Raw genomic sequence first — 18299 nt, forward strand, 5'->3', positions numbered from 1 at the left:
CAACAACAGCAAGGAAGGCAGGAGCAGTCCAGAACGGGCAACTCATTAGCTCCTTTCCCCAGGTGTTCGAGCACGCCACGCGTCATCGCCTTTTCTAATTGTCTTTTCGATTTTATTTTCCCACCTAATGCGGCGGTTGTCGTGGCTCAAGACGTCGCGGATTTTATTTAGTATTTGGTATTTTCAACAACTGTTTCCAAGACTTCACGTGCAGGCATCTCTGGTACAGATGGAGGAACGCATCGGCTCTGGTTCAAAGACAGATCTAGGCACTCATGGTGTCCCATTCACCCGCCCGGCAACTCAAAAAATGGTCTTCCTGCATACATTCACTCCTGGCTCCAGGACGCGAGGCAAACGAGAATGCCACGACGACGTTCCAATGTTCGCCGCTGGCTGACACGCTGAAGGTTGCCTAGAAAGCCCTTGATGAGGAGATTTCCCCCGATAACCCAAGAGATATCATCGCCATGCAGATAACGATAGTCCAGGAGAAAATGGCAAACGACCCACACCAACGGCTGACTGCCTGTCCTGGGTTGGAAAATTGATCCATGAGTCTCGTACAACACAGCTATAACAGGCCCCAATGACTTGGAAGGTTAACTGACTCCCAAAGGCGTTCGGCCTTTTCGAGATAAAGGGGAAGCTGGCACTGCGGTTGAAACGCTCGGTCAAATTCTTAGAGAAAACGAGTTATTGCAGCCAGATACACTCCCAGCGCCGGTACAACACCTCAGCCGCCCCCAGTTGTTTATAATCTCCGACAGTTGAACCCGAGGCTTTCACCAAAGTTGAGAGCGCTGATCAACTGTACTCGGCGGTTGGTGTTTCTTAACCACAGCATTGTGCTAAGTCGGGTGCTAGAACGCCTCGCCGTCATTCTCAGAAGCGACACGAGGTTCTCATCCCCTCCCTTGTCAGTTGCTTCGGCTCTGTTAGCGCCGCATCGGTCCAATTTTGCAGGCAAGGTCAGAAATACGAGAGTCTGTCAAACCTACATTTATTTTCTTGGCGATATCGCGCCCGCTTTCATTGGTCGCCACTATCAAGAATCAGCGACACCTGCACGCTGTTCAGCCTCGCGCTGAGACACCCGGTGGCCACGTCTCCAGGGCTGATACAGCACCACTAGGGACTTGCGGCGTTGAAAGACAGCATCGGGGCTCGGGACTGTCCTGGCCCGCTTGCTCCTGAACCAGCATGTGTAGTTTTCATCTACTTCCATGATGCCAAGCCCTCTTTTCGTTCCTTGGGCTTCGGGCCAGTACACCATGCTTTTCTTCTACGGATAGAGACATGGAATCCTGTTTGCAGCCGTTGATGATACCCACTAGCGTGGCAGCTGGGATTTCGAGAACACTCAGCTCAGCTTCTTCGCCGACAATGGTGGATCCTGAGCAGCCCACAGGATGGTATGCCATCATCACACTCGCCACGCATAGGCACAACGCCATTGTGCCGCTATCCTTCCCCAAGGAGTCCTCGGCCGGCGCCATATTTAGCACGCTGACGATGGGATGAAGCAATATGCAGGTGTTGGAGCTAGCAGGGAATTTCACGTGCTGCCGTCGCGGAGGCAAACACGCAGCAATAGGCGGACATCCTGACGCAGGAGGGCGCCGGAAAGCAAACAGTCGCTGCTCAAGACACATACATGCCGCATAATATCTGTGCAGGTACTGTACATGTATGTGTACGTGTATAATACGTACAGCATCGATACACGCCAATATTACGCAAGGCTAGGTCAACCTCAGACCCCTTTCGGGAAGTCTCACCACTGCTCGCACAACGTACCCTCTCGCGTAGCCAGCAAAGTCATTGGGTATTCAAATCTTGGCTTTGCTTCTTAGCGCTCGACTCCTTCCACCACGCCAATCCGGAGGTGCTTCCAGCAGGCATCATCTCTAATTCCACCAGAGAGACCTGCAGTTGTCTACCCAGCACAAACTTCAGAGTACATGCAGGCCCAGCTAGGAACCAATTGGCTACCGGTGCGGGTGCATTTGTCGGGGTCCAGCTCGTCAGTTGGCTTGCATTGGCGAGTCGAGACGAGGGGCAAGGGGGGGTCGCCGACGTCTACACCGACACTGCCGCAGTGGTTTCTCTGGCGAGGGGGCCGAATCGTCAAGAAGGGCCGGCCCGTGACACGTTGGCTCGGTATTGCAAGGCCATCGTTGGTCCAACTGGCACCATGCTGCTCGCCCTCGCCATTTGCATTTTTTCTCTGATCAGTCGATGCTTACTCGATCGGGGCGGCCCGGGGATGACTACCAGTTCAAATGAGAATGTCGGCCCAGTACCCCCTCTTCATTTTGCAGACGGTTGTCATGGGATAAAAGACCAGATCTGTCCTATAGTTTGTTCTACCTTTGTCGCGAATCTATGATGAATCTACAATACGGCAACAGATGGAGCGGTAGCCCCATTAATGTGGCCTAGCCGGCGAGACTGGAACCTGCACCACGCACCGGCACACCACAGGATGGTCTTTGCCTGGCAACGGTGCATTGGGCGGCGTCCTTTTGGCCATGAATCTGTGCTCGTCATAGACGGGAGTGCGGGTGCAAGGGTACTCGCAAGTTCCCCAAGGGCTTCCGCTACTACCAAGACAGCTGTCCGCCTTCCTTGGTCCCAGACGAGACTATTCTCGTCGGGCAGCGGGGACGCGCAGCGGCCGTGTCACCGTATTTATTCTTTGCCCAAGTGGAGCACAACTGTTTCCTATCCGCTCGATCCCAGCTCTATTGTTCCCGTCCCGCTCATTTTTTCCATCCGCAGCGCAGCACACAGAGAAGGAGGGGCTCCGTCCGGCCTGGCTATTCCAATTTGCGCCTACAACTGTCTGATCCATCTCCCCACCCACGGTGCCTGGGACGATGCTGTGCTGCCGTCCCTCGATGTCACCGACCGTCCCCTCGCCCCTTGCCCCCCTCGGAGGGGACACACATGGGAGGCGGGCGATGCCGCCCCGGAGTATATAATATAGATCTGATACTTCGCGCGGCGTGCCCCCAGGGGCCCTCCCCCCCACCATCCCCGGATCGACTTACGTGGTTAGCGGATGCGACCTGTCGCTTCTGACAAGTTCTGCCGCAGCTATTGTTACTGCCTGTTGGAGTTGTCTCCCGTTGCCGAGTTTTGCTATCTCTCCCCGTCCTCTTACTCCTTGCCGGGAGATTAGACACGTAGCTGCCTACCGTGTGCCTACCTTTCTGTCTTCGTTTTCTCGTCTCTCTTAAATTCGTTTTTACGCACCAGGTTGGCCGTTCGTCCGTCCACCACCAATACATCCATCTACTACCAGTCTTGAAAGATCTGGCGTCTACTATGCATACTGTTGCACCGACATCCGCCGTCTTGTTCTGCCTCATGCCGTGAGGAGATTTTGCCTTGAGGCCATGATAATGCCAGACATAGAGAACCCCCCGAAGCACGTCTCATCCTGTGGCTGTAATGTCGATGGTGCGGCTCCAGGGAAACGAATGGCCGCTCGGGAAACAAAACAGTGTCTACAGGCTTGCAAGCAGGTGTTCTTGGAGTCTATATCGGCAGACTGGACGGAAAGCTCAGGCTGGGACAAAGGCTGCCAGGCTCTGACGGGCCACTCACCCGACTCGCGTCTTTGGGATCTTTACAAGTGCGACTCGAAGTTCTGCGGAGTGGCAATCATCCCGATAGAAGGCCTGCAGCAAGATCGTAAGTACAGCGCCCAGGCCAGGGGAGGTCGGTGCTAATCGTCGGTGTCTCGGGCTGGCTAACAGAATGTGACACTAGCAAACGTCGATTTGATCATCAACACTTGCCAAAAGTGAGGGGTTTTCCCTTTTGTCCTCACCGCTACTCGGGAGGAGCAAGAATAGACCCCATGCTGACGCTTTTCTTCTCTTTCCGTTAGCATTGGCTTTAGCTCTGTGCTAGATCCAGGCCCGCCGCCCACTGAGTATACGTGCGACGAAGGCCCATGTTCGAGGACTCGTATGTGGTCTGGCCCTGATAATCCTACAGCTACGGCCGGGGGCTCTTATCAGGCTTCGGTGGTTAAATCCAGCTATCCAACTATCACCCAGAGTTGGTTCACATCAACCGTATCCGTGCCGCAAGATTCTACCACGGCTGTGACGAGATCGTCCTCAGATCAGAGTTCAGCAACCCCCGCTGCCTTGGGCGCCGGGAAAGTTGGACAGCCAAGCCAATCAACCGCGTCTCGCAGTTCCTTGTCTGGGTCATCCAAGGCTGCCATAGCAGTTTGCTCCGTCCTTGGGCTCGTCATCTTGTCATTATTGGCACTGCTATATCTCAGGCGGCGCCGGAAGAGCAAAGCGGCATTTCCTGAGCGTGGTCTCCGCTCCCGCCTACGGTTGGGCCGCAATGGTCCTCGATCCGGCTCACCGCGGCCCCTCCTGATATCACCTGCCCACTCCACTGCCGGAAGTATCCCGTCTCCGCTCACGCCTCCTCTTCGCCTTCGCGACCGCAGGTTCCTGCCTTCGATTCTCCGTTCTAGAGATAACCGCTCGCCATCGCCCCCCTTGACACCTCTCACCCCTGCGTACAGCTCTACGCACAACAGTGCCCTCTTCCCGACCTCGCCCTTGTACTCTCCCACGGTCAACAAGCTCGTTCCGCGACAGGAGGCTGGGCGCAGAGCATCATTTCCGCGGGCATACAACGGCGGTCTGCCCCCGATTCCGCCTCAAAATGCATCCGGGGCGCCCAGTGGCCCAGTCCATGGTTATCACGCCAGCCGTGGAAGCATGGGGAGTAGCAGCTTCGGCGCGAACTCTTTGACCGGGGGACACCCATCGTCTCTGCGCAACGAAGTCCAGGCCGTGAACTATAACTCGATCAGCGGCGCACCACCTCCTCCGCCTCCTCCACCTATCAGTTCCCCGACGCGCCCGCCTCGCCCGCATGACTTTCCCCTCGAGATCCCAGATCTCGTGTCACCTAACCCGTCATCGCCAGCAATGACGCTGGCATCACCGTTGCCACCCCTAGGCCCTCCTCCAAGCCGCGCGCTTCCATCGCCGCCACCGCCGCCGCCACCGTCTCCGCTCTCCTCGGTGGCATCTCCGGTCAGTGGCCGCAGCAGTCCAGGGCCGCTGCTCCGGAGCCTGACGCGCAGCGGCGTCTCGCACTACGAATCCACGGCATCCACAACTGCCGTAACGCCTCGTGACTTGGAAGACGTCGCTGAGGAAGATTACCACGGCAACTACCCACGCCAAAGCTGGGACAGCTGGAGCGAGACGGGGCCCGGCATGGACGGCGGTGGGGAGTCAAGAATAGCACTTCTCCTGGCGTCGCCATCTTCACCGGCGCCATCCTCACCAGCAAGACAGAGCAGGAACAGTACCGGTGGAGGGGGCAACAGTAACAGCGGCGGCAATAATAACGACGGTATTAATGCGGCGGGGATGGGGACAATTGTGGGTAGAGAACGAGGAGAACGGAACGGCCAAGACAATGACGAGATACGGGCTGCCCGGGCGGCAGCTGCTCGTCAAGACTATAGGTTTTGGGGAGCAATTTAGAGGGTGGCACCGATCTCTGACTATCTCTACCCAACTCAACTTGGATGCCTGGCAGCTAGCGGCCTCGCGTATCCAACGTAGATGTATGGATTTTTGTCTTTTGGGTGTGTAAGTTGGTCGGTGAACAAGGCGAAGGGAAGTGGTAATTGTATTGTGGTAGAGAAATGGAAGGAGGGGGAGAAGAAAAAGAAAGAAAAGTAGGAAGAAGAGGAAAAAAGAAGATGGGGCGGGCATACAAAGGATGGCGTGTATCTAACTATATTTCTTTTCCCCTTTTCTGCTGTCTACTTTTGCATTTGTACGGCATTTTATAGGTCGCGGTCGAAATTGCGCGAGCGAGGAGTGTCTGTGTGTATTTGTTCTGTATGTTGGGAATGGGGATGAGAGCGGGCCGGGGCAAAGGAGTGGAGGGAGGGGCATGAACATGCTGCGAGCAGCATTGTGGAAGGAAAATTCTAGGCTTTGCATTGATCCATTGATACGGCCATGGCGATATCTGTATTGCCCTCCCGCTGCATGTTGAATATGGAGAACGGTTGCTGTAATGTTGTGTGTGTGTTGTGTTTTGTACGTGCATGCGCCGATGGTGAAAAGGGATTTCTTCTGCATTTTACTCCGTGCTCTGTAGTGGAACATGGTTTATTGCACGATCCAGCCACGCCAACTTTCATCGTTCGTCTGGTCTAGTATTTTGTTTACATTGCCTTGGTTTATCACGTTCGTGCGTTTGCCGATGGTGAAAACGGGGCATGGCACGTAAGAGGGTTTATTTCGCATTTTACTCCGTAGTGGAACGTGGTTTATTGCAAGGTCTGGCCGCGCCGACTTTCACTGTTCGTCTGGTCTAGGAGTGTTGTGTCTACATTAGTTTGTTGCTGTTGCTGTTGTCACCCAGTTAACCTCTTGCAAGCACTTTATTAGGTCATTCTCGCTAGCGATGCAGCACGGCAACGCTGGGTTTATTTTTGGCATGGCTGCTTCAGCCACTGTGGTGATCGTCACTGGTGACCTTCAGGCACAGACACGCGGCTCCGAGTCTCTTTTTGTAGTGTAGGTTGTTGGAGATCTAGATTGGAGGATCGGCGGCAGGAAGATGCGGGCAGGGCTGCACTGACTGCAGCAACCCCCCTGGTCCCGCAGTCACGGTGATATCATTCATTGGTGCTAGGATCAGAAGCGCAGAACCCTACTCGGGCAGACAAGCTAGACACGTGGAGACCGATGAATGCACTGAGAGTGGCTCTGGGGTTACGGGATGCTTTGCCCTTATAACCCAAGCCTGGTTTGGTTGTTAACGGGGTACTTGGGGAAATAGCCCGGAATACGGAAGTGCCTTTCAAAAGTTTTGCGCAATGCCAAGCCAGCCACACCCCTTTAGCTGAATGATCAGCGACCACACCACATCTGGTTTGGCCACGTAATCTTACCCCTCAACCCCGCTTCCACAGCTCAACAGTCAACACAACGATCAAGATGTCGCCAAATACAGATATTTCCATGCGTGCGCTTATAGTTACCCTCAAATCTCCTATTGTGGGCCTTTCTTCGGCCGATGTCTTTGCACAAACCGGGGTTTCCGTTAGTACCGTCAATCGAATATATGCCAGGGCTATTGAGCGTGGATTTGATCCAAATATACGGCCCTTAATTATTAAGGATGAATGGGTTGAAGATGCCCCTCGCTCTGGCCGTCCACGAAAACACACCCCCGAAAATACCGAGAAGGTTATCGCCAAGGTTCGCAAAGATCGATATGGCCGTGAGAAATCCTGTGCTGATCTGGCCGGTGAGCTCAGTACCGAGGGCCTCGACATCTCAGCTATCACAATCTGGAGGATCCTCAAATTAGCAGGATTCAACAAAACGAAGCCAACGAGGAAGCCTGGATTGACGAAGAAGATGAAGGAGGAACGACTGAAGTGGTGTCTTGATCATAAAGATTGGACTTTAGAAGATTGGAAACGTGTTATTTGGTCTGATGAAACTTCTATTGTATTACTTCATCGCCGAGGAGGATATCGTATTTGGAGGAAAGCTGATGAGCGTTTTCTTAAAAGCTGTATTCGTGAACGGTGGAAAGGATATTCGGAGTTTATGTTTTGGGGTTGCTTTTCGTACGATCAAAAGGGGCCTTGCCATTGTTGGCTTCCGGAAACAAAGGCTGAAAAGGAGCAAGCTGAGAAGGATCTTGAGGAATGGAATAAGGAGTTGGAACCAATAATGCGTGAAGAGTGGGAGTTGGATACCAAAATGGGAAGGCTCTCTTTGGTTACGAAACGAGGCAGAAAACCACAATGGCGATGGAACAAAGCGAACGGCAAACTCGTACGAGAATCCAAGGGAGGCATCGACTGGTATCGCTATCAAACCAAGATCCTTATACCAAAGCTTATCCCTTTCGCCAAAAGCTGTGGGCCGAATACGCTTGTTCAGGAGGATGAGGCTGGCGCACACGCTCATCGCGCTCAACAGCGTATATACGATATCCATCAGGTACTCCGCCTCCTCTGGCCAGGTAACTCACCTGATCTTAATATGATAGAGCCTTGTTGGTTCTGGATGAAGAGAGAAACAACCAAAAAGGGAGCCCCAAAAAGCAGGGCTGAGGCTATTCGAGCATGGGAACATTGCTGGAACGAAAAACTTACTCAGCAGCGTATTCAAGCCTGGATTGAAAGGATTGTTGAGCATATACAACAGGTAATAAAGTGCGAAGGAGGTAACGAGTATCGAGAGGGCCGGAAAAGAATAAGGAGCTAGGGGGCCAAGATGGCCAGGGTCGTATGTAATTAAAGAGGGTGGCTTTCTTGGCACTGCGCAAAACTTTTGAAAGGCACCTCCGTACCGGGAAGAGCATTTGTGGGATGGAACAGGACTTGAGATTAATTTTTAGGAATCGCTGGGGAGACCTTTAGGGAAACTGGCAAGACAATTAAGCTTTTTGCATACCGGAAAGTCCTGCACTAACAATATCTCAGGGCTTGGATTGAACGCACAGTGTAAAGCAGATCTTCGCGGAACTTGGGCCCAATCACGGCCCAAGCGCATCAAGGCCCAAGCTCGGTGGGTTTGGGGAGGAATCACCTGCAATCTTGCATGAATGAACATTCGCTGGGCACAATTCAGCGTTCGGCATCATTGCGTCGTGGCTTTTCGGTTTTCCTTGGCCCTGGACTAGGCTCAGTCCATGACACCATTGCCACTTCCATCCCTTTCTCCGCGCAGCCAAATATTTATTCGAGCCCCGACCGCAGCAAACACGCACGTCACAAATTCCGTCGGGCTGATAAAAAGCAGCTTCGCAAAACACCACTGATCAACGAACGGAGCGTCGACGTCGAACCGGCAAACCGGCGCATGACGAGGACGAGTGCTTCGGCCTGCCAAGACTTGCGAGGACCATGAGGCTTTGTGGTCCGGGGACATGGAGGAGACGACCGCTGCTTCCCCGGCCCCGCTCGAGCGCTCAGTCTCTCAGCAATCCGCGACGTCGACCAGGAGCCACCGCTCCATCGCCGTGCGTTCCCGCAAGAGACTGACGTCGCAACCCTCGAGCTCGGCCTCGTCTATCGCCGCCTCGGCCTCGGACAAGTCCCTCACCTCGTTTCCCTCATTCTCGCCCGAATCGCCCCGCGACGAGAGAGCTTTCCTCGAGAGCACCAATGGCTCCGACTCGGCCCTCGCCCTGGCCTCGCGCGACCCCTCGGGCTCCAGCTCCGTCTCGGCCATTGCTCAGGAGTTTCAAGAGCGCCAGCGGCCTGCCTCTATCGTCGATGACCTAACCACCACCGCCCCGCCCACGTCGCGGGGCGCCCTCTTCGAGGACGCGCCGCTGTCAACCCGCAAGATCCCGGGCGCTCTGCACCACGCCCCCGACGAGCATATCGAGCGCCTGATAGCCCGCCACGGTGTCGTCAACCTCGTGCGCCAGGTCGCTGAGGATCTAGCAGAGCGGGATACGCAAATTTCCGCACTGCGGCGCCGGGCTGACGAGAGGGAGCGTGCGCTTCGCAAGATCATCCTGGAATGCGGCCTATCTAATTTGGACTTGGAGACGAGACTGCGGGCTATCGAGCAAGAGGCAAAGACAAATGGGGCTGCGAGACGGAAAACGGGCGACGGCTTGTCGGACCTCATGAACGACGCCATGTCTGATAATGTACGAGACTCGTTCGGTAACGCCCTTAACGACGCGACCATCCGAGCGAGTGGCGGCATGTCTCTGCCCCCCGTCGCTCCGGATGGCGACACAGCAAAAGGTACTATGCGGGCCTGGAAAGAATACCTGTGGGGTGGCACAACGCGGAAGCTCAGCCGGGCAAGTAGTAACGCCAGTGGTAGTGCAATCCGGACACAGCCTGTTGTTATAAGGGCTGGTCCTACAGCCGACCGGCGGCCAACCCTCGCAGATGATCTCTTCAGCCCGCCTGAAACAGACTCGGTCCGCAGCTCTAGCCGAGCGTCTAGCACTCACTCGGCACATGCTGCGCGAAAACCGTCGCTGGCGAGCATGGCTCTGCGGCTTGTTGCTGGGGGTGGGACAGTACGGGAGGGCGAACCGCGAGGGCGCGCCGACAGCCCGCTCCCTGGCGGCTCTCTCAGGACTTCATCGGTATCTAGTGCCCAGACGAGTGTGTCTACTCGCGCTGTCTCGGCTCAGGGCGGTCCAAAGGCACTGATGGCAATGCGCCGGGCCACGGGCGGCATCGTCAGGCCTATCGACGTCGCTCCTCGGATGCAGCCTCAAGAGCGCTGGGACACGATGGTGCCCAGCCCGGGGAAAAGGTCCATGTCACGGCAGGAGAGCTACGGCCCCGTGGAAATGGACAGAATTCTCCCGGCCGAGGTCCAGCCCCCGACCTTGACGCACATATATAACAACTATAATGGAGCCGAGTACCTCACGGACCGGTTTGGATTCATATACGACCAGAGGAGGAAGAAGAGGCAGAGGGAAGCAGCCAAGATGGCCCGCCATGTTAAAAAGGGCAGCCGCACCGAGATGCTCACCAATGGCCGGGGCTCCCTGTCGCCTGTTTTGATGGAGGGAAGTCCTGGCGGAAAATGGGAAGTCATCGGGGATGGGCGGCCTGATACTCCGTCTTCACTCGAAGAGCTCCGCGACGACGTCAAGCCAAAGCGATGGCAAGACTATCTCAAAATTGCAACGTTTCCGACAGAATTACTCTCTCATACGCCCTCGATTAGCGTACAGGGCTTTGAGGTGATGGAAGGATACGAGTCGCCCAAATCACCCGGCCTCATTATATCCGAGGAACGTGGGTTTCTCCCGTCTGCAACCACCACGGCGGCAATTGCACCTATCGACAACGACTCCCAGTCCACCTCTGAGAACGAGGAGTCTTCGGCAACGTTGGCCAAGGATGATGCTGAGCCTGTGAGGCTACTCCTCGAAAATCTCAGCCAGCTGCACGATACACTCCAGAGGGACAAGACCGTACGCTGGAATGACTTTCTCCGAAAGGTCCGGGCTGAGAGAAAGCGAGACGGAGAAGCGGCTGTGGCTGCGGTGGCCAATACCGCAGAGGCGCGTCTACTACGAGCGACGGCCATGATGCCAGAAACGAGGCTTGGCGACGGGGAGCTCATTGGTGTTGCGAGCTTGGGCATACAGGGCAAAGTTGGCCGCGTGAAGGCGAACGAGTTCAAGGCCCTGATCCTCGCGGGGGTTCCCGTTGCGTACCGGGCCAAGATCTGGTCCGAGTGCAGCGGAGCTCGGGCGCTTCGCATCCCCGGCTACTATGAGGATATCGTCAATCGTCCCGAGGACCAGGACGACCCGCAGGTTGTCTTACAGATCAAGGCAGACATCACACGGACGCTGACGGACAATATCTTCTTCCGCAAAGGACCGGGGGTGGAGAAGCTCAACGAGGTGCTCTTGGCGTATGCTCGGCGCAACCTCGAGATCGGATACTGCCAGGGCATGAACCTGGTCGCAGCAAACCTGTTGCTCGTGACGCCCACAGCCGAGGATGCCTTTTGGATTCTTGTGTCCATTGTCGAGCAGATCCTTCCGCCAAGCTATTTTGACCACAGTCTCTTGGCGTCGCGCGCTGACCAGCAGGTTCTGCGGCAGTACGTGGCCCAGGTGCTGCCCAAGCTCAGCCAGCACTTTGAGGATCTCAGCATCGACCTCGAGACCATGACCTTCCAGTGGTTTTTATCTGTATTCACCGACTGTCTCTCGGCCGAAGCCCTGTTCCGCGTCTGGGACGTAGTGCTCTGCACCAACGACGGCAGCACGTTCCTGTTCCAGGTCGCGCTGGCCCTGCTCAAGCTCAACGAGCAGCAGCTACTCGCATGCGACTCGCCCGCCAGCATCTACACGTACATCAACCACCAGATGACCAACCACGCCATCAGCATCGACGGCCTGATTCAAGCCTCAGAGGGACTGCGCCGTCTCGTTAAGAGGGAGGAGGTCGAGGCTCGCCGCGAGAAAGCCATCGAGGGTGAGCGGGAGCAGGCCAGGCTGAGAGAGGAGCGGCTTGCCAACCGGCGTCTTATGCACAAAGCCGCTTCCGCCCCGGCTGTCGTCAGCGAGGAAAATGTCATTACCTCTGCGAGCGCCAGCGAAAGCGGTGGCGACTTGCAGGACCCGCCGTCCCCGGTGTCCGTGCCCTTGCCCATTGACGAGTTGTTGGCTGCGGGACTCGGCGGCGGTGGCGTGGTGGCATAGTGGCCATGGCTAGGGCGTCGATAAGGGCAGACAGCCTTCGAATCAATTACAACCCGTCGTTGAAATTAGGAAATGACACGGCGGAGGCTTTCTTTTTCTCGTGTTCCCCGGGGCTTGGTGTTGTCGGCCGGTTTCGGATTTTGCTGCATTAACACGGATCATATCAGCGGCGCTCACATTCCCTCACCCCCTTTCTTTCTTTCCTTCCTTCTCTCTCTCACACACACTAGATATTGCTGGTAATTAGCCATGCTGCATAGTCACGCGAGGGGTTCTCCTATGTTCTCATTTATCTTTAGGTTGGGCAGAGTCCTATGATACCCTCCAAATTCGCATTTCTATTATTCAAATTGAGCCTTTTGTTTTGCACCCTGTGGTAACTTGAGCGCGTCGTGGTAGATTAGTAAGTTTAGAAAGAAGACGACTGCTGGTGTTGACGTGTCTTGGCATAAAATTATTGGGTGGGTGATTTTTCATCCGATGTGTTTTAGTCGCGATCTCCATGTACTTTTTGGGCAGGTTAAGAAAGCTCGCGAATGATTCCAACTCAAGAAGTCATATTATTATATAATTAATAAAACAATTAGAACATCGAGCTACGTGATGTTACGGCCGATGCTTGCTTTCTTTCCCCCACCCAACAAAGAAAGGTAAAAGAGGAAAAAAGAAGAAAAAAAGAATTTGACAACGGGAGCAATTCCCGGCCAGGGTTTGAACGAGTGGCCGCCCACCGATGACTGACATACAGATTCCAATTTACGCCGCCTTGGAGCCGTCTTTGCTGATATCTGCAGCTCAACTTTCATGGGTCCTATATCCATACCTACTATGTGTTACTGAACCAGGGCTTTGTCCCGAGTCGACAGCCACCATCGCAGCCGCTCCATGAGCCGCGCCACCTGAAGCCGCTCCGCCGCACCGAGCTGTGTGCTGCCGCCAGACCTTGCGAGGGCTAGGTTGGGTTCGGGTGGCTCGTCTTTGTCTTCTCCGCCCGTTTGTTGTAGCTCCCGCAGCGACGTGATCGCCCTCCACGCCCCGCCAACGTGGTAGATGACGCGGTGTGCGTCGTGCGCCGGTCCTAGACTGCCCAGCAGCCTATACGCGCCTGCAGAGCCCACGGTGCCCACGACAAGCCCCGGCTGGTGGGGAAGAGATGGCCGACGTCGTTGTTTTCGTCTTCCCCGTCAAGGAATTGCTCCGCCAGACTGTCTGCCAGCTTATCGGGCTCCTCAATGACCTTGAAACTGAATTATTAGGGCCCTGCGGTTTCCTGGGCAGTGTTGCTGGTGCTGGTGCTTGTGCCGGGTTTAGCGGCAGCGGGCTGGTTCGACTGTGCGAGGGCAATGTACAGTCACGGAGCGCCATCTGCACCTCCCTAACCCTAGCCATGCGCGCCTCGAGCTCGGCCGCCTCGTCCCTGGTGGCCGCTGAGTCGCCCAGCATGGCCGCGGGGTCGCTGACGCTGTGCAGACGCAGCAGGCTCTCGAGCTGCGCGTTGCCGTGCTCGATTCTCGATATCTCCGGCAGCAGCCGCCCGCGGTCGTGGTCCACCCACCGAATCTGGTTGTAGAGGCCCACAGCGGCTTGCCGTTGGCCGGCTTGTGATTGAACTTGGTTGTGCCAGAGCAAGACAGACGTGACAAATTCAAGGACATCTTTGGAGCTTTTAAATACGCCTTAGTGCAAGGAAGCTCACACACCAAGCGCTCTGGTGACATTCAAGCCATGCGGTGGCGGAGTCCTTCAGCTTGAAGCAGGCTCTGGAAGTTGGGTCAATAAGGGACAAGCAAGTGCTGCTGGGTGTGTTGCACAGCTCCAGGCGTGTCTTAATCGGCCGAGACTATCGATTTACAGTGAAGGACATTGGAACTAGATACATATCTAGGTATGTACATACATCCATAAATACGTTTACTGAAAGAAACCCCCGGAAGTTCCATGCCATGATAGAACCTTTCCTAGGCCGGTGTCTCATTCCTTGTGCCAGTCGCCAGTGAATCCCCTGTGCTCTGCCGAAATCGAAAGACTCCCCCATAGATACCCGTACGCAACGTGTTGACCATTGCGGCGACGCTGAACCTCCAATGTCCCTTGACCAGGTACATGAAATAACCAGACGGTTGACTCAAGAAGGCATCCATCCATCCAGAAGCCCAGATTGGCAATTTGTGCCTCCAAGGCGCTCAAAACTCATCAGGCTAGAACTAGTCTCTGAGAGGGGTTTTCTCAATCTGTTTCTAGCAGTAGCGCTCGACTAAGGATGGACCACTATCTTTTCTCCGGAAAGCAAGAAAATTGCTATGGTGACGGCCCAAAAAATGGTCATAGGGATAGAGATGGGTATTGATTGTCACCGTGTGAGCTGTGCCTCGTATGGTACCTTATAGATTGGCCTAGTCTAGACCGATAGAAAAGCCCCAGGAGTACGACTCGGAAACTCGGACTTTGATCAGTGTCATCGACTGCAGGGGGTTTGACAGCCTCTCTGCAATACGCTTTGCGTGCCAGTGATGCAGGTCCACATTCTCCAGGCTGAGTTCTTTCACGCTGTTCCAGAAACCAGCCTTTGAAAATGCCAGACTGCTCCTGGCGTCGAATGCATCCAAGGTCTCATATCTCAAATTCTCGTCTCTCACCACGACAGACTCCAGTGTTTCAGTGTCTAGGTAATAGTTGATAACAAACAGCGAACCTGTTGCATGCTGCTTAGCACCATTCACTGCTTCCCAGTCTTTGTTGATGGGCCGTCCTTGGACCGTGAAACGTAGTGTTTCCAGCTTCTGGACCGCACCCCTAATACCCGCAATCTCATCATCGGAGGGGATGTTCAGTCTCCAGTCGCCGAATGAAAGGTGATGTCGAGATTCTTCAAATAGACACCTGCAAAGTGAAGCGCTTTGGGAAGATCAATATATATAGCTTTGAGAGGCAAATCTCGATCTTTCCAGCTCTTCGCGGTCTTTTCGAATCGCATGATAGTAGCTCGCATATCCAGGCGTGCTGTTCTCAGCAGGTCTTTCCTGGGCATCGGTGCGAAATTCTCGAACAACTGAATTTCGCCGCGGTAGTGTTAAATATAGAAGTTGGTGTTGTATAGGCAGAGGGACCGCGCCGACGGCATCTGAGCCAGGGCAGCGGCAACGCCACGAACAAACTGGCCGGACGTGAGAATTGTCATTTGGTCGTGAAAGTAACTCTGATATTCATCCCGGCGAAGAGTCCAATCTCGATACGCAAGGTCTTCATTGAGGTTATCAATGAAGTAGTTTTGCGTGTCGGCTGGCCGCCACCCACCGGCCATTTCGGGGTGGTGGTCACGAATGGCGTGACCGTACTCCATAAACTCCGGCATTGATTCGGCGTGTATCTGACTGCTCAAGTTCACACAAATTCGCACGACTTCCACACCGCAGCTAATAGTCGGGTGGCGCGAGATGCTGTCGATTATTCTGAGGCCTGAAGGGGTTACGTCGATGTCGATGACAGGGATCAGCATGTGTGAAGCCAAGGTGCAGAACTGGCGGGACACCAAGCGAATGTTCTGTATCGACTTGTTGGGCTCCCGTATCGCCTCGCCAGGTACCCGGCGATTTGGCTTCGATGCTTGTAGGTACGAAAATATCTGCAGAAGCACTTCATTTGGCACGGGTGCGATGTGGCGGGGCCGCTCGGTGGCCAGTGACATGAGTGCGGCTGTTGTCGTATCGTTCATGTCAAGCTCGATTGCCTCGCCGGCAGAAGTTGGTTTGGCGGCTTCCATTTTGCCTCTTTCCTGAAGGGAGGGGCTGCTGCCGAGGACAGATGAGCGCGGAAATGGAAGACGCAGGCTGAGGGCAGCGAAAGGAGGCACGACCCTCAGCCTTGAATGATGATTGGCGTATTCCAAGTGTTGAGGTACCCTGGTATGCCTTGGCTTCCAGGAAACAGGAACTGAGGAAGATGTGTGGTGATGTCATGCACCTAGCTCGGTCGCGGTGCGGTGGAGGAAGAAAGGTGAAGACTTCGGAGCGGGGGTAGAATGTAGAGATGGTACATTTAGCGACCGATACTGTTGAAAATGGAGGGCCAGTAGAAAGGAAATGCGTCAACGGAGGGTGGCAGAAGGGAAAAGCTGAGTAAGGGGGAGCGCGACTGAACAGCTGACCATTACGGAAAATTTACGCGTTTATGTTATCAATTCATTTTCATTTCACGTCCTTGACCCGCCTCGTAGGCCCTAGCCCCTACAATCAAATCCCTGAATGTTTGTTAGCGGGGGACTTTCCAAGGTTTCAAAGGCCTCAAGGGTTTTCGCCCAGGGAGGTAGCGACTATTAGAACCCCTATCCTGGAATCCTAGAGGCCTATCTCTGTACCTATTAAAGGCCTTTCCAACAAACATTCGGGGATTAGAGTGTAGAGGAAGGGGCTTCTTGAGAGATATGAAACTAAGGAAGCTACGTTGGTTTTGTGGCATGTCAGGATATATTAGCCTGGTTTTGTACCTAATTAACAGGCAAGTGGGCAGATCATTGGTGACAATACTGTGCTTGGCAAAATAATACAGGCAGCCGAAATCTACCCTTGAATAATCTCGCAGTGAAATGCCCGTGGCCCCGTCCTCCTTTGCCCAATCGAGAGCCTGTTTAGTGAATGCCTTCATGTTATACAATCTCTCCGCCCCCCATACTGATCATGTAAATCGGATATGCGCTTAAATGAGTCCGAATGCTCGTCGTCGTCGTCGTCGCCATTTTCGCTGCCAGAAACGTCTTTGTTGACTTCTCCGTCTTCATCTCGGTAGGGATTCTCGTCAATCTCCCCCTGGAAATATAGCTTGGCTAGTGATTTGCCCGTTGATCTCTTGGGCTCGAAGACCTTCTTTGGGCCCCTCATTCCTTCTATGGCCCAATCACCTGGCACAATAACCACCTCTTTGCCTGTGCCTTGCATGGCGTCCAAGAACTCGGCCCAGCTGTGGCCGTAGACTTTGACTTCGGCTAGCAAAATTGACGACAGCGGCTTCGATAGCTTCTGTGTGAGATTTTTTAAGGCCCTACCTCTAATCCCGTATAATCGAGGCGCAGGTTACGCAGGTTGGGCCAGCAACGAGCCGACGCAAGTTCCTCGGCGGGAAGAAACCGGGCCAGTAGCGAGGCGTCGCAGATTCTTCGGCTAGGAAGGAGTGGAAGAAACTAGGTATCCGTATCCATGTAAGCTCTCAAGAGGGAGCAAGCTGCGCTGGACTGGTCCTGATATACGTCGAACTTGGCAACAATAGGGGGGATGCTGGCGTCGAATGTTAGCCTTTTCAAGTTCCGCAATCCATCCCTAATTCCCTGGATCAGAGTCGGCGAGAGCTTTCCCAACATCCAATCGCCGAATGACAATTCAATGTTCAGGTTAGCCACAAACATGCCTTCCTTGTGAAGCGCCCTTGGCAGATCCATGTTACCTGCTGACAGGGTGGGCGACTATATCTGTGGGCGACGATATCTTATCGATCGATATCGATAATCCATATCGATATCGATCGATAAGCTGATATCGCCGATATAGAAGTTTTCAAATCGAATTCTTTCCTTTTAACCCGGATCCAACAAAGCTGGAAGACTTTCGACAAATATTATCTCAAGACGGAAGATTCCCCATACTATGTTGCTGCGATATTTCTTCATCCATCAAGGAAGAGTGAATACCTCAAATACAATCGGGAGAAGAAGTGGATTAAGCCAGCAAGCCAAGCAGTCAAAAAGCTCTGGATTTTTTTCAAAGAAGAACATGACATCCGTGAGCTGCCAACACCCCTTATCGAGAAGCAAAATCAAAATGATGATGGCAATGACTATGACGTCCTTCTTCGGAACCTTCAGAACTTCCCAAGGCCACCAAGCAAAGATGAATTCGAAGAGTATCTATCAGAACCACCACTTCTGATCAAAGGTTCAGCTCTGTCTTGGTGGCTTCAATCGCAACAGCGGATCCGTTGGCCAAAACTATCCCAATTGACTATTGTTGCACGCGATCGAAGTTGACAGCGCATTGAATTGTCTGCTCCATAGGTCTAAAAGTTCAGAA

General features: G+C 54.2%; 5 protein-coding genes across 5 annotated transcripts; 2 read left to right on the forward strand and 3 right to left on the reverse strand.

Annotated features, from left to right (window-relative positions):
• Nucleotides 1-3198: 3198 nt before the first annotated feature.
• B0T26DRAFT_481833 (uncharacterized protein) lies at nt 3199-5666 on the forward strand. The gene is made up of 3 exons (XM_060435277.1): nt 3199-3702; nt 3781-3814; nt 3902-5666. The coding sequence occupies exons 1-3, from the start codon at nt 3405-3407 to the stop codon at nt 5538-5540; spliced, it is 1971 nt and encodes a 656-aa protein (XP_060292079.1). The 5' UTR covers nt 3199-3404; the 3' UTR covers nt 5541-5666.
• A 3298-nt stretch (nt 5667-8964) lies between these two features.
• On the forward strand, nt 8965-12243 carry B0T26DRAFT_756394 (rab-GTPase-TBC domain-containing protein; the record flags this gene model as incomplete). The annotated part of the gene is made up of 1 exon (XM_060446088.1): nt 8965-12243. The coding sequence occupies one exon, from the start codon at nt 8965-8967 to the stop codon at nt 12241-12243; it is 3279 nt and encodes a 1092-aa protein (XP_060292080.1).
• Nucleotides 12244-13076: 833 nt separating this feature from the next.
• Nucleotides 13077-13898, reverse strand: B0T26DRAFT_756395 (uncharacterized protein; the record flags this gene model as incomplete). Its single annotated transcript, XM_060446089.1, has 3 exons — nt 13077-13348; nt 13593-13826; nt 13880-13898. 3 exons carry the CDS (start codon nt 13896-13898, stop codon nt 13077-13079), a joined length of 525 nt encoding a protein of 174 aa, XP_060292081.1.
• A 1415-nt stretch (nt 13899-15313) lies between these two features.
• Nucleotides 15314-16003, reverse strand: B0T26DRAFT_756396 (uncharacterized protein; the record flags this gene model as incomplete). The annotated part of the gene is made up of 1 exon (XM_060446090.1): nt 15314-16003. One exon carries the CDS (start codon nt 16001-16003, stop codon nt 15314-15316), a length of 690 nt encoding a protein of 229 aa, XP_060292082.1.
• Nucleotides 16004-16880: 877 nt separating this feature from the next.
• On the reverse strand, nt 16881-17671 carry B0T26DRAFT_680579 (uncharacterized protein; the record flags this gene model as incomplete). Its single annotated transcript, XM_060440504.1, has 3 exons — nt 16881-17255; nt 17314-17416; nt 17469-17671. 3 exons carry the CDS (start codon nt 17669-17671, stop codon nt 16881-16883), a joined length of 681 nt encoding a protein of 226 aa, XP_060292083.1.
• Nucleotides 17672-18299: the final 628 nt, after the last annotated feature.

Source organism: Lasiosphaeria miniovina, assembly GCF_030549165.1.
Source record: "Lasiosphaeria miniovina strain SMH2392-1A chromosome Unknown B0T26scaffold_7, whole genome shotgun sequence".
Classification (NCBI taxonomy): Eukaryota; Fungi; Ascomycota; class Sordariomycetes; order Sordariales; family Lasiosphaeriaceae; genus Lasiosphaeria; species Lasiosphaeria miniovina.

Coding starts and splice junctions, on each gene's coding strand:
- B0T26DRAFT_481833 (XM_060435277.1), top strand. CDS start 3,405: ATGATAATGCCAGACATAGAGAACCCCCCGAAGCACGTCTCATCCTGT. Junction 3,703..3,780: donor AGAAGGCCTGCAGCAAGATC/GTAAGTACAGCG, acceptor ATGTGACACTAG/CAAACGTCGATTTGATCATC. Junction 3,815..3,901: donor ATCATCAACACTTGCCAAAA/GTGAGGGGTTTT, acceptor TCTTTCCGTTAG/CATTGGCTTTAGCTCTGTGC.